Raw genomic sequence first — 11,710 nt, forward strand, 5'->3', positions numbered from 1 at the left:
CATTTCCTTTTCTGGCTTGATTCATAGGTAGGTTTATATTCTTAGCAAGGGTGAACATTACGTAATCAAGTCTGATACAGTAGCACTGGGTGGGATTATCTGACTTATTATTATTATTATTATTATTAAAGTTAAATTAAGTTTAGAATTTTTGAAAATTACCTTTAACCTAAAATACTTAGATTTAAATCTTTAAATGTAAAAGTGTATAAAGTTATTGTCTCTCAAAAGAAAGAGTCGACTCTTCATCATTGATATTAGGCGTTAATATAAATTAAATATAAATTAAAATTAATCTCAAGCGGTTTCATGTTGATGTCAACGTGAAACATTAGCGTATTTCCTACACACTCGTTGGTATTTTTGCATTGGTCTGAATAAAAATGCAGATTCACTCTTTGCCACCAGGAGCTGCTTTTAGAGCGGTTTTCCTAAAAACGGCGTGCACAAAGCAGCAGCGCTCAACAACCCTGCTTTGTTAGGCTTTACAGGCAGGATGAAATTAAAAATTAAACCCACCAATCACCGCAGAAGTTAATCACTTAGCAAACAGTTTGGCATTCGTTGAGCAAATAAAGTAAAAATAAATGCATATTAAAAGACAATGAAAGTGTTTTTGACCTTGCATACATGTCTCTATTGTTGGGGACTCCCAAAACCAAAGTGTGAACCTAATTTAAGTGTTTAATTCCACTTGATGCTAGGGATGAAAAACTAAAAATAGAATATGATATGAGCAGGAACGAACACATAATGATACCATAAGTTGGTATTATCGATATTTATTGACAGTCAAATATTTCAATCATTCGGTATAATATGAAACATCGTCATATGCGTGGTCCTTTTTTGCAACAATAATTTAAATAAAATTAGAAAAAATGAATAAATCAAAACATTCATGGACCTCAATAAACAACAGTGTAAACATTTGTTTGGTTGCATCCTGTAATTCAGTATTACGACGCACCTCAAGATGGCACACAGCAATGACAGGGAAGATCCTTTACAGACCAGCAGCATGCGCTGTTGTCCACAGCAGGCGGTATTACATGTTACCATGCAGATCGAATTTCTCTTCTCTCCTCGGCTCATCAAACTTTAATAAAGATCTGCCAGAGAAAGAGACGTGACTTTTAAGCAAACCTTAGACACTGTATCACAGCTGCAAACAAGGCTATTGAAAATGATCAGTGGGTTACATGATTCACAACAAGGCTGTTTGATTTACAGAAATATAAATAAAATGGTGAATGGCTACGACACAGTGAGGGCACCTTAATGGCATCTATTGAAATAACCTGCTGCGAATCAATTTCCAAGAATTTTGCAAATCATATTCAAATTAGATATCTCTGATGACAGATACATTTGGCCCTTCTCATTTTTAAACACGGCTGGGTTCGATTCCCTAACTGAAAAAATTGAACAATTTCAGTTTTCGGTTATAGGCAAAACACGCATTTGTTGGACTGTTAAAAAATACACATTTACATTTTCAAGTAAATTTAGTAGAGAAAACAACAGCAATATTGTGGGCTGCAAGAAATGTTTAGAGGCCATTTCTGACAAAGTCTGAAAATCGACTCAAACGTACTGCAATGAAATCCTTGATTTATAACGACGTGATAACATGATTCACGTGGAGCGAAATACTTCACATGATTACTTGGCATTTAAAAAAAGAATACATAAACAACCCTATCAAGCCCTACGAGTGGTTTACTGGTTTTGTTAGTTATACTGAGACCTTATGATATCCTCCTTGCTTACTCATTTGATTTGATTAAGACTGAAACACTTTAGCTTTATGTATTTCCCTGGAAAAATTTCAACAAAACTGGGTTGGGTCTTCACAGCGTTTTTGTGAGCTATGGCTTACTCATGTCAGCATAGCTTTATCTGAATTAATTGACTGTTAGCTCAAGCCCTTCCCAATTACGTGAGGCCTGTTTCTGAGGGTTATTTATAGATGCTATGAATGTGGCTCACCTCGCTGAGTAGGACCCAGACATCAGAATCAGAGTGAACTAGGAGTCTCATGGCTGCTATTTCTCCTAATGCTCCATCCACGTCTCCTTCGGCCACTCCATTCTTGAAAGAACCTAAGAAAACACTTTTGTGACCACCTGACCATTTCAATGGGCAGAATGCATGACGTTTTGATGCACACATCCTGGACAATGGCCAAGCATGGTCACGTTTTTTCATGACCACATTTGAGCTTGTTTTGTCCAAAGAGATGAAAACGAAGGGAGTGCGTTTATGACAGACACGTACATGCAGTCTGATAACCCTAATCATGAACAAATACAATAAAATAAAGGTTGATGTGTCGATAAATTAGACTTCTCAAATCAGTAATGCTTGTTTACTATTTAAAAAAAAAATAGCATTTTAGTGGGTGACTCATGCGCACCAAAACTGCATTTATTTGATTGAAATCAAAATAAAAACACCATTATTCTGAAATATTATTACAGTTATTATATTTTAAAATATAATTTATTTCTGTGATTGAAAAGCTGAATTTTCAGCAGCCATTATTCCACTCCTTAGTGTCAAATGATAATTTGGAAATCATTTCAAAATACTAATTTGTTGTTTAGAAATCATCATCATTATTATTATTATTATTATTATTAAAAAAACAGTACTACTTAATTTAAGTTAAAATGTGTTTAGATTTTTTTTTCATGAATAAAAAGTACAAAAGAACTACATTTATTTAGAATTTGTATTATTTCTGTAACTGACACTTTTGATCAGTTCTTCTTAATAAAACAATTTCTTTCAAAAAATCTTGAATGGTAGTAAACGGTTTCTTTTAGTACTGGTTCAAGAAGCATGCTGTCATTGTTACACTACGCTCAGCGCTCCACAAAAATGCAGCCATTCAAGAACTACTGAAAGCGATGTCGCACGAGTCATTCAGCTCTTTGACGGAAAAAACTGAACCAGTTCTGAACCGGTTTTTGATACCCAAACCTAAAACACAAGCACAAGCAACACCGGCTAATTCTTTTTGGAGTTTGCTGTAATTACCATGATTATCGTCACAGCTAGTTTAACAACTACTGTCTAATATTAACTATTATCAAATCGCAGTTTTTTAAGATTTACAATACTTAAAATGACAAACAAATGATTGCACTTCACCTTTACGTATACAAAAAAAAGTGACAGAAAAGACAGGAAATCAATGATGACTGAGTACCTATCTGAACAAAGCCATCAGATGAGGGTTTGCAGCAGGTTAATTCTCCTCTTGTGACCTTCTCTTTTACGAAGTTCTGTAAAACACAGACATGTACCTGTCAAGACTTTACACTTCAGTCCAAATGAAGAACAAAACAAAAGCAGACATATCAGGAAGCATGTACAAAAATACTTGTCTAACAGGTTTGAGATGAAGTTAAATACGATCTCAAACGCTACAAAGAGCACACATTTGATTTGGGGTGTCAGTTTTCTGTTGTCTTAGAAGTGTTCAGATGGCTAGCATGCACAGGAGCGAAACCCCATAACGATAAGCAAATGAACACAAAAGCACACTTAGAAAAGGGTGTAGTCACAAATGTTCTAAGAAACAATGCAATGTCTAAAGCTATGCCAATTCTAACGTATTTACACAAACTGAATCCACCCATTTTTTTAGGCAGCTTTGGATCTAGAAGTATTTAAAGGATTCCAAGCATTGAAGCAAAGTCATGAAGCAAACTAACCAGCACCGGGATGAACAACAAATAAAAATGTCAGTTTCAAGACTGTGTGCTTATCGTCTTTTATGAAGGAACGAATTACTGTCCAACAATTCAAGTGCCATAATCAAATAAAAGATATCAACACTGTTTCACAGGAGAGCGTGGTCACCTCTGAGCTCTTTCTCCTTGATATATTTTCTGACTGGCGAATCGTTCTCTTCAGGTGTCATGGTTACTTTGTAATCATTCACCTGGAATTTGGCTGTTAATAATTATATATGTTTTTCTTCAAAAGAACCTCGTAATCTGTATGCAGAGGTTCACACTACCATTCAAATGCCTGTATGATTTTTTTAAACAGGATCCAAAAAAATCTTTGAAAGGTGACAGTACAGACCCCCTTTTTTTAACTGTTGCTCTTTATTTGCTGAACACAGATCAATCACTTTTAAGCGATACGATCACTTTTGGCATATGACACTTACATCATTAGGGAGCACCTCCACTGTTGTGTTGTAAAACCTGTCACCATTTGTCTCAATATTGCCAGATCGAAAAAAGTACCTATAAGTTAGTGGAATAAAAATACAAAAACATTAAATTAGTCACTGGAAGTTTCACTGTATTGTATGGACACATATCCATGTTAAAAAAAAAAAAACAGTATATGCTGGTTAGGTATGTTTTGAAGCATGGCTAGTGCTCCTCATGTGCTGGTCCTAATGTAGTCCTGAGCAGGAGCTAGCAAAACATACCTTTGACCACTAGATAGCATATGCGGTTTTTTTTTTTTTATTTTATTTATTAACAGGGGTGTCAACACAGTTTTTATTATCTAAGTTGAAATGTTTCTAATGCCACAGATGAGTTATGCATGTAGTTTAAACAATCCATTGTTTTTGTTGCATCACTGGAATTTCTTTAACAGGTCAAAGAGTCAGTCTGCTGCATTTTAAAGAAAAATTCGGGCTCATTACGTCACTTTGTCAGGGGACATATGCATATGCTATTTGCTATGCTCCTATGTATATGCTTAAAGGGAATTTAGAAAGATTGTTGTCACCATGTATTCATCTCTTAAACAAACATGGCCAGTATAAAATGTCCCGCTCAGAGGAACTGAAACAGAAGCCATTTGTTCACATTCTGTCAGCAGGGCAAACTCATTTTAATAGACGAGCGCACAAGCAGACAGCTAGATACATTTACACTGCCACTGGGTTTTTACTTCTATTTATATACCCATGTAAAGTGATATTTACAATGCATACTATAAGCTGTGGCTGCTAAAAAAGACAAACTTCCCCAAACATAACGAGCCATATCGAGTTTACTTTAACAGATTTAAGGGATAGGTTACCCAAAAATATGCCCGTGTGACTTTTTGCAGAACACAAAAGATTTGAAACAACTTCTTCGCTGAATAAAAATGGTAACACTTTTCAAAATATCCCATTTTTGAATTCTGCAAAAATAAATAAAGTCACACAAATTTTAAATATTCTGGATAACTCTTTGTACTGTTCAAAGGAATACCCTGCACTGGTGTCTCACCCTTTGATGGCTTGAGGTGTGGTGAACGTAATGAGAACGTAATCTCCTCCTTTAGGTGTGAGGCCCCAAAAGAAGTCTTCTCCGTTGTAAGCTCTCTCCAGTGTGTGAGACTGATATTTCTCCAGACTGCTGCTGACTTGTGCTGGTGGGTTAACGTGGCTTTTGAACAGCAACTGATTGCCAAAGTCTTTATCCTGTAATCACATAAAGATGCAGATACAAAACGCTATACCCAGATTTTTAACCAAAGTAGATCCTAATAAGTGGGCAATTTGGAGCGCTCTACATAGGCATCATGTGAAATGAACAAGAAAAGTCCTGTGACGTTGGTTGGTCTAGCTGTTGATTTAGTGACAGGATCCTGTGTTCTATTGGCCTTTTTTGTCCTTGTTTGAGTGTAAGAGTTCAGGGATTGTTCTCTGGGCCCTGCATTTTTTGTATATGTATTGTGTTGGAGGCTTGGTGTCTAGATCCTGACAATCCTGTCTACTTTGGTTTCAGTCCTGAGATCCTGACATTCAGGCTCCGGGCACTTTCTTCTCTCTTGTGTTCTGTTTTCTGTAGAGCACACGCTTATGTTTACGTTTATTTGCTGTGTGCTCTTCTGTCTTGAGATTGTGTTTGGGGATTTTCAACATTTTGTTAATAAAGACCTTTTGAGTACAGTTTGGGATTGGGAATTTTGCTTTGCGGCACTTTTAACTTCTTTGAATGTGAAGTGTGTAATTATCTTGGACATTAAAGTCCTCCCTGTTTATTTTTCAGAGGATGCTACATGCAACCCACTGGTTGGATGACTTTGCGGAATGGATAACATATCATTGGATAAGTCCACCATTAATGGATAATAATAAAAATGGTGCCATTAATACACCAGAAATGAGGCACTTCGCCTTTAAGATGAATGACATGAGTTGTGTTATTACGAATTTGTAAGTCATTATGGAAATAAGATGTGCTAATATAAACAATGTAAATGTGCTGTTTGCAATGTAGATAAGCTGTTGTCTACCCCTACAGACCTACAGTACTGTTGGAGATTTTAGGTGGCCACTTTTCTACAAGAAATTCATCTCGCAATATAGCATTATAGTTTTATAAATTTTTTGAATAGTTTTTGGTTTTTTATTGCCAATTCTCATTTTGAAAAGTTAAAGTTTTATTAAGTTAGTTTTTTTTTTTTCATTTTTGACATGAAGTTTCATAAAGGTTTTTGAATTAAATTATAATTTTTTTATTTTGTTAAACTAAACGAAAAATATTTGTTCCCCTGAAAATAAAAGAAGTGCTTAATTTATTAGCATTCTTTTATTTGGCTTTTTAATGTAACGTCGTTTTTATGGTTTAAGTTTTGGTTTTCGTTAACTTAAACGAGACCTTTAGTACATGTACATATGACAAATCTCCATATAAGGAAGAGGAAGTCTGAATTACCTTTAGGTTTTGAATTTTACCAGGCAGTGAGGAATGCAAACCAACATGCTGAAACAATGAGGGTTTGTAAGTTCTCTTCAGCCGGGCCTTCTCGTTATTGCAGTGATTCTGTGCAATGAATTATAAAAAATAAACAATGAAATGACTTGCAGTAATCTCACAAACATGTAAATAACAAACAAGCCAACAAAAATCAGTAAATATTATACACAAACTTACTAAATCTCTCTCTGGGTTACACACTTTAACCCACAGGATGTGATCGAGCAGCCAATCGACTGGCTTGTCTTTGTGAAACATCAGGAAAAACTCCACAATCATTGGCAGATCTGAGGTCCGGAAAAGCTTGCCTAAAATATGAAAAATTAATTATATACTCAGTTACATTCTAGGACACAAACAGATTTGGTCATAGTAAACCGTATCTATGAGAGCTGTGAGACACTGACAGTGTTCCTTGAAATCTGATGCTACTCTGAGAAAACCAGGTTGATTATTTGAATAATCAAGAGGATCTGAACTGAATTATTTTAAAGGCAAATATGTAAATAAACACAGCTTCTGCAGGCATTTGCTTTTCTGTTTTTAACAAAGAGGGCTCCTATTTCCTTCCTTTCTTTTTATGTCTCATCCTCTCGACAATGACTAGCTAATAACAAAATATATATATTTATATAACAAAATGATATATATATATATATAAATCATTGCTACAGGCTTGCTGTAATTGACAGTGTTATTGATGATACTGATGTTAAGCCACAACACCTGTTACTATGAGAGGCCGTTCAAGACATATTTCACACACTTTATCAAACTCTCTCCCGCACGCTATTCAGTCACGTTACCAACCTCATTGTCTTATTGTCTTTTAATACTAATAAACAGAATAATAATAAAAAATAAAAATAAGAAAATAATAAGAAAAATCATACAAAGATATTAAAATATTCTGCTATCGCCATCAATGCAAGTAAATTTATTTCCACTAACAATAATAATTAACAATAAAGGTTTTTGGTAATTAAATTTAAAATCTGTACAGAAGCCCCACAGAAGGTCTGTGCACGCCACTGAAGGAGAGCAAGGGAAGTAAAAGCAAACAACTGCTTGTTGTCAAATTGTAGCTATTTAAAAGCGAAAGTAACACACAAATAGGCTATTTAAAACTAAGGAAGGTGAGGAGAAGACTGAAAACTCCCTACCATGGTCATACCAGTACTACCGGTGTTGTGAAACATCAGAACACTAGCTACTGTAAATATAAAGACAATAAATTTGCATGCACACCTGAGATGGCAAGATTAAGAATGAAGAACTGCTCTAGGTGTACAAATAACAAAACAGCAGGCAAAAGAAACAACCGACCAAACGGAAATGGAGAGAATAAGAGGTTAGAAAAAGACAGGGCATCAACGAGTGGAAAAGGACAAAACACTGACCGATAAATCCCAGCTGGGAAAACTCCAAGAAAAGCCACTCCTCGGAAAGCACCTGTTCTATGTATATTTTCATGGACGCAAAGAATCCTTGCTTTGCTACAATATCATCCTCAAGCTGAAACATAACGCACAGACTCAGACTTATAAAGGCGATGAAACATAGAGCTAACAATGAGTTGTATGGCAGTGTCTTCGGCATTACCTGGACGTAGTATGTGCCCTTAGACTGCGCATACAGCATGAGGAAACTGTAGTCAAGGTTCTGCTTGGTCCTCCATCTATGATCAGTAAACGTCGCAATTTAAGACACCTTCTATTTCAAGTTGCATGTGCACAAGAAACGAATCTCTCACCTGACTCGCTCCTTGGGGTCTCCAAAAGTTTCCTTCAGGGTACTAAAGTCTGGGTAATAGTGAGGAGATGGAGAGATCACCTCTATTATTCCAGTACTGACGGCATCTGGGAGACTACACAGAATCAAATACAGTTATGTGCACAGCGAGCTTAAAAAAAACACTGAAGCATCTCTCGTGAAGCAGGGGAGTAAATAATGTAACACTCACTTGGTCTGTACACTCTCTACAACTGCATTCACAAATGTTGTATTTGTCTGAAAGAATGAAAATACTTATCATTGAAAATAATAAGGACCACTATCGTTAAAAAGTTTGGGATCATTACGATTTTTTGGTTACGCTTTATTTTAAGGTGTCCTTGTTACACATGTACTTACTGTTGTAATTACTATTATTATGCATAATTAGACGGAAAACTTTATGTAAACAAGATTTGGCATCACAGGAATACATAAATCGTACTGATTCCAAACGTTTTATTGGTAGTGTATATTGTAAATTACTTTTAGGTGTATTGACTGGGATAAAGTTTAAGATCAAGAAGAAAAGGTCGATCACCGTAAGGCCAAAAGTTCAAGGTCAAGAAAACATTCAAACAAAGGCTCGACAGGAAAGAATCAAGGAATGAACTGATACAGAGCAATAAATTTGATGCAACCATACAAGAGCAGTAAAAACAGAGAGAGATATGAGAACAAAGAGCAGGAGTAAATGGTTACCTCAGCAACAAAGACTACAATGACAATATCTTTCCTCTCTGCAGTTGAAAGGTCATATAGTAGAGACTGGAGTGTGTTCACTAGATAACTCTGTTTCTGCCTGTGCACAGTTGGTACTCCTAACACCAGAGACACTGCATAAACAGTTAAAACTGTGTCAGCTTGTCTTCCTATGGTGACTGTATTGTTGTGACTGTGTGTGTATAACAACATAAGAAACTATAAAACAAGCAAAGTAAGAAAAACATTCAAATAGAATTCAGAATTAATATTTAATTCAAAAATTAAACAAATCGTAAAACAATATATCATGCAAGATTTGCTGGCAAAAGAATAGTGCAAATGTTTCAGAGAAGGGGCTTTTAGGGGTTAAGTATAGGCTTTCAAATAAATGATGCTGAAATTGTGATGCTAAAGAATAAACTATATTGTGTAACAGCAGCTGTAGGGGATTTAAGAGACACACAAAAGAAAAGGGGCACATTTTGTATGCAAAGAGGTATAGAAAGGAAGGCCAATTAGAATCCAGTATGCAAATGTAAAATTGATATCTTTGCTTGTGGTTACATTTTGTGGATCAGAGATTGAGATCTTAGCTTCTGCAAAGTTACACTTTAACTCGGTAAGACATCAATGTTACTTACGACAAGTATGTTTAAATCAGATTTTGCTACATTGCAAACATTGTGACTGCACAAATCACAAAAAAATGATAACGGGAGACACACCTCCAGTGCGTCGCTGCCCCAGATGAACGATGGGTTTCAGACTGTCCTCATGCTCCTTCAGGTGAGGCAAGTAGATGTGGGCATTAGGCTGCGAAGGCAACAAGCGCCAGCTGACCCTCTCTTCTAGTGAAGCTAAAACGGCAGGTAAAATACTGAGTAACTCTACAGACATGAATATGCTAAAAAAATGAGCGTGGACTCACCGGAGGAGTTGCTGACTGTGAGGTTCGATGTAACGATGCTGTGGTTTTTAAGTTGACCGAGAACTTTAAGCAGCTCTTGTGATAAGACCTCCCCTCGTTGTTCTGCCCGAAGTAACCTCTCATAGACCAAATGCAGCTGTGACGGCAAGTTATCTGAAACACAGAGTGCCAGTCAACAGTTCGTGTGAATTAAAGGGACGTTTCAAGTCAAGTTAAGCCTTGCAACAGCGTTTGTGGCATAACGTTTATCACCACAGAAAAAAAATGTTCTAAAATGATTAGTTTGAAAAAAGGGAAAGTCATGGTTCTTAGAGAAACTTACAATGGAAATGTGCATATGGTGCAATTTATACATGCATAGATATAATATAGTACTCTTCTCTGTTGATGACCTGCAGAAGTTCCTCTTTGTCTTGTTTACATTCTTGTTTGGCATATGATTTCATCTAATTCCTGTTACCTTTATAATACCATATAATATAGGCTAATATGCGATCCTGGACCACAAAACCAGTCAAAAGTTGCATGGATATATTTGTGACAATGGCCATGTATGGGTCAACATTATCAATTTATATTTAATTAAAAACCTGTTATCTGATTAGCACGCACGGCTAAAAAGAACTTTGTTCGAAACAATTAAATATTTTAATTTATTTGCATAATAAAATTCAAGCGGTTGCATCTTGGCCAAATACTGTCCTATTCTAAAACAAAGGATGCAAATGCATCAATGAATAATTATGTATTCCGCTTGATGTACACATTTTAATGACACTTTTTAGTCAAATACTTTAAAATAATTAAGTAAAATAATGAATAAGATTTCCATTGATGCTGCTTAAGACAGGTTTGGTGGTCCAGGGCCACACAAATAGAAATGATTCCTGAAATACCAGTTTGTTTGGTGTATGGAAAGTTTACATTGAACGTCTGACAGGTTTACAACTAAACTACTAACTAAAGAACTAACTAACTAAACGTGTCATGTCATAAAATCTCTCAAAAATTCATCTATCAACAACTCCTTCAAGTTCAAAATATCAGGTCAGACACTAAAACCAAGAAAACTCTGAATAAACTCCAAATAACCAATCGGATGTGATAGGTAATCCTCGCAGGCTGATCACACTCACCTGACTTTGATATGTGCCACGAGGTTAACATCAACACACACACACAACCCGCGAAGAAGAAAAGTTTGCCATGCCAGGACCTCATCTCATCTCAGTCGACAGAAATACCGGACTACTCGTACACCATTGAAAAGAAGGCGAAATCCTCAAGATACAACAAGAAAGGTTAGTTGCTGCTTTTCCGACTTCTGGATAAATCGGGGGGGAAGTCACAATTTGACGAAAATCCTTGTGAAACGCATCCTACTTTCTCAAAGCGGACCAGCAGCGCGACCTGAACGGAATCTGTCCTCTGAAGTGTTGATGCCGCACGAGCAGCTCACATCCTCCACCTGTCCGGCTCATGAATATTCATCCGGGCGACGTTTGTGTAGTTCTCGTTTTCACACGCTGCCTTTAAACGTCTGTCACGTTAACCCCCCTCCTCCTCCTCT

The 11,710-nt window shown here is 36.3% G+C and overlaps 1 protein-coding gene across 1 annotated transcript; it reads right to left on the reverse strand.

Moving 5' to 3' along the window:
• Positions 1-766: 766 nt before the first annotated feature.
• On the reverse strand, positions 767-11,663 carry zgc:154054 (Alpha-1,3-mannosyl-glycoprotein 4-beta-N-acetylglucosaminyltransferase B-like). The gene is made up of 16 exons (XM_043257308.1): positions 11,524-11,663; positions 11,277-11,421; positions 10,141-10,293; positions 9,938-10,069; positions 9,210-9,343; positions 8,698-8,744; positions 8,488-8,601; positions 8,337-8,412; positions 8,135-8,249; positions 6,912-7,042; positions 6,693-6,800; positions 5,259-5,452; positions 4,190-4,268; positions 3,218-3,293; positions 1,993-2,105; positions 767-1,112 (listed from the first exon to the last, which is right to left on the reverse strand). The coding sequence occupies exons 2-16, from the start codon at positions 11,359-11,361 to the stop codon at positions 1,095-1,097; spliced, it is 1,575 nt and encodes a 524-aa protein (XP_043113243.1). The 5' UTR covers positions 11,362-11,421; positions 11,524-11,663; the 3' UTR covers positions 767-1,094.
• Between the last annotated feature and the right edge of the window lie 47 nt (positions 11,664-11,710).

Source organism: Puntigrus tetrazona, chromosome 14, assembly GCF_018831695.1.
Source record: "Puntigrus tetrazona isolate hp1 chromosome 14, ASM1883169v1, whole genome shotgun sequence".
In the NCBI taxonomy this organism is placed as follows: domain Eukaryota; kingdom Metazoa; phylum Chordata; class Actinopteri; order Cypriniformes; family Cyprinidae; genus Puntigrus; species Puntigrus tetrazona.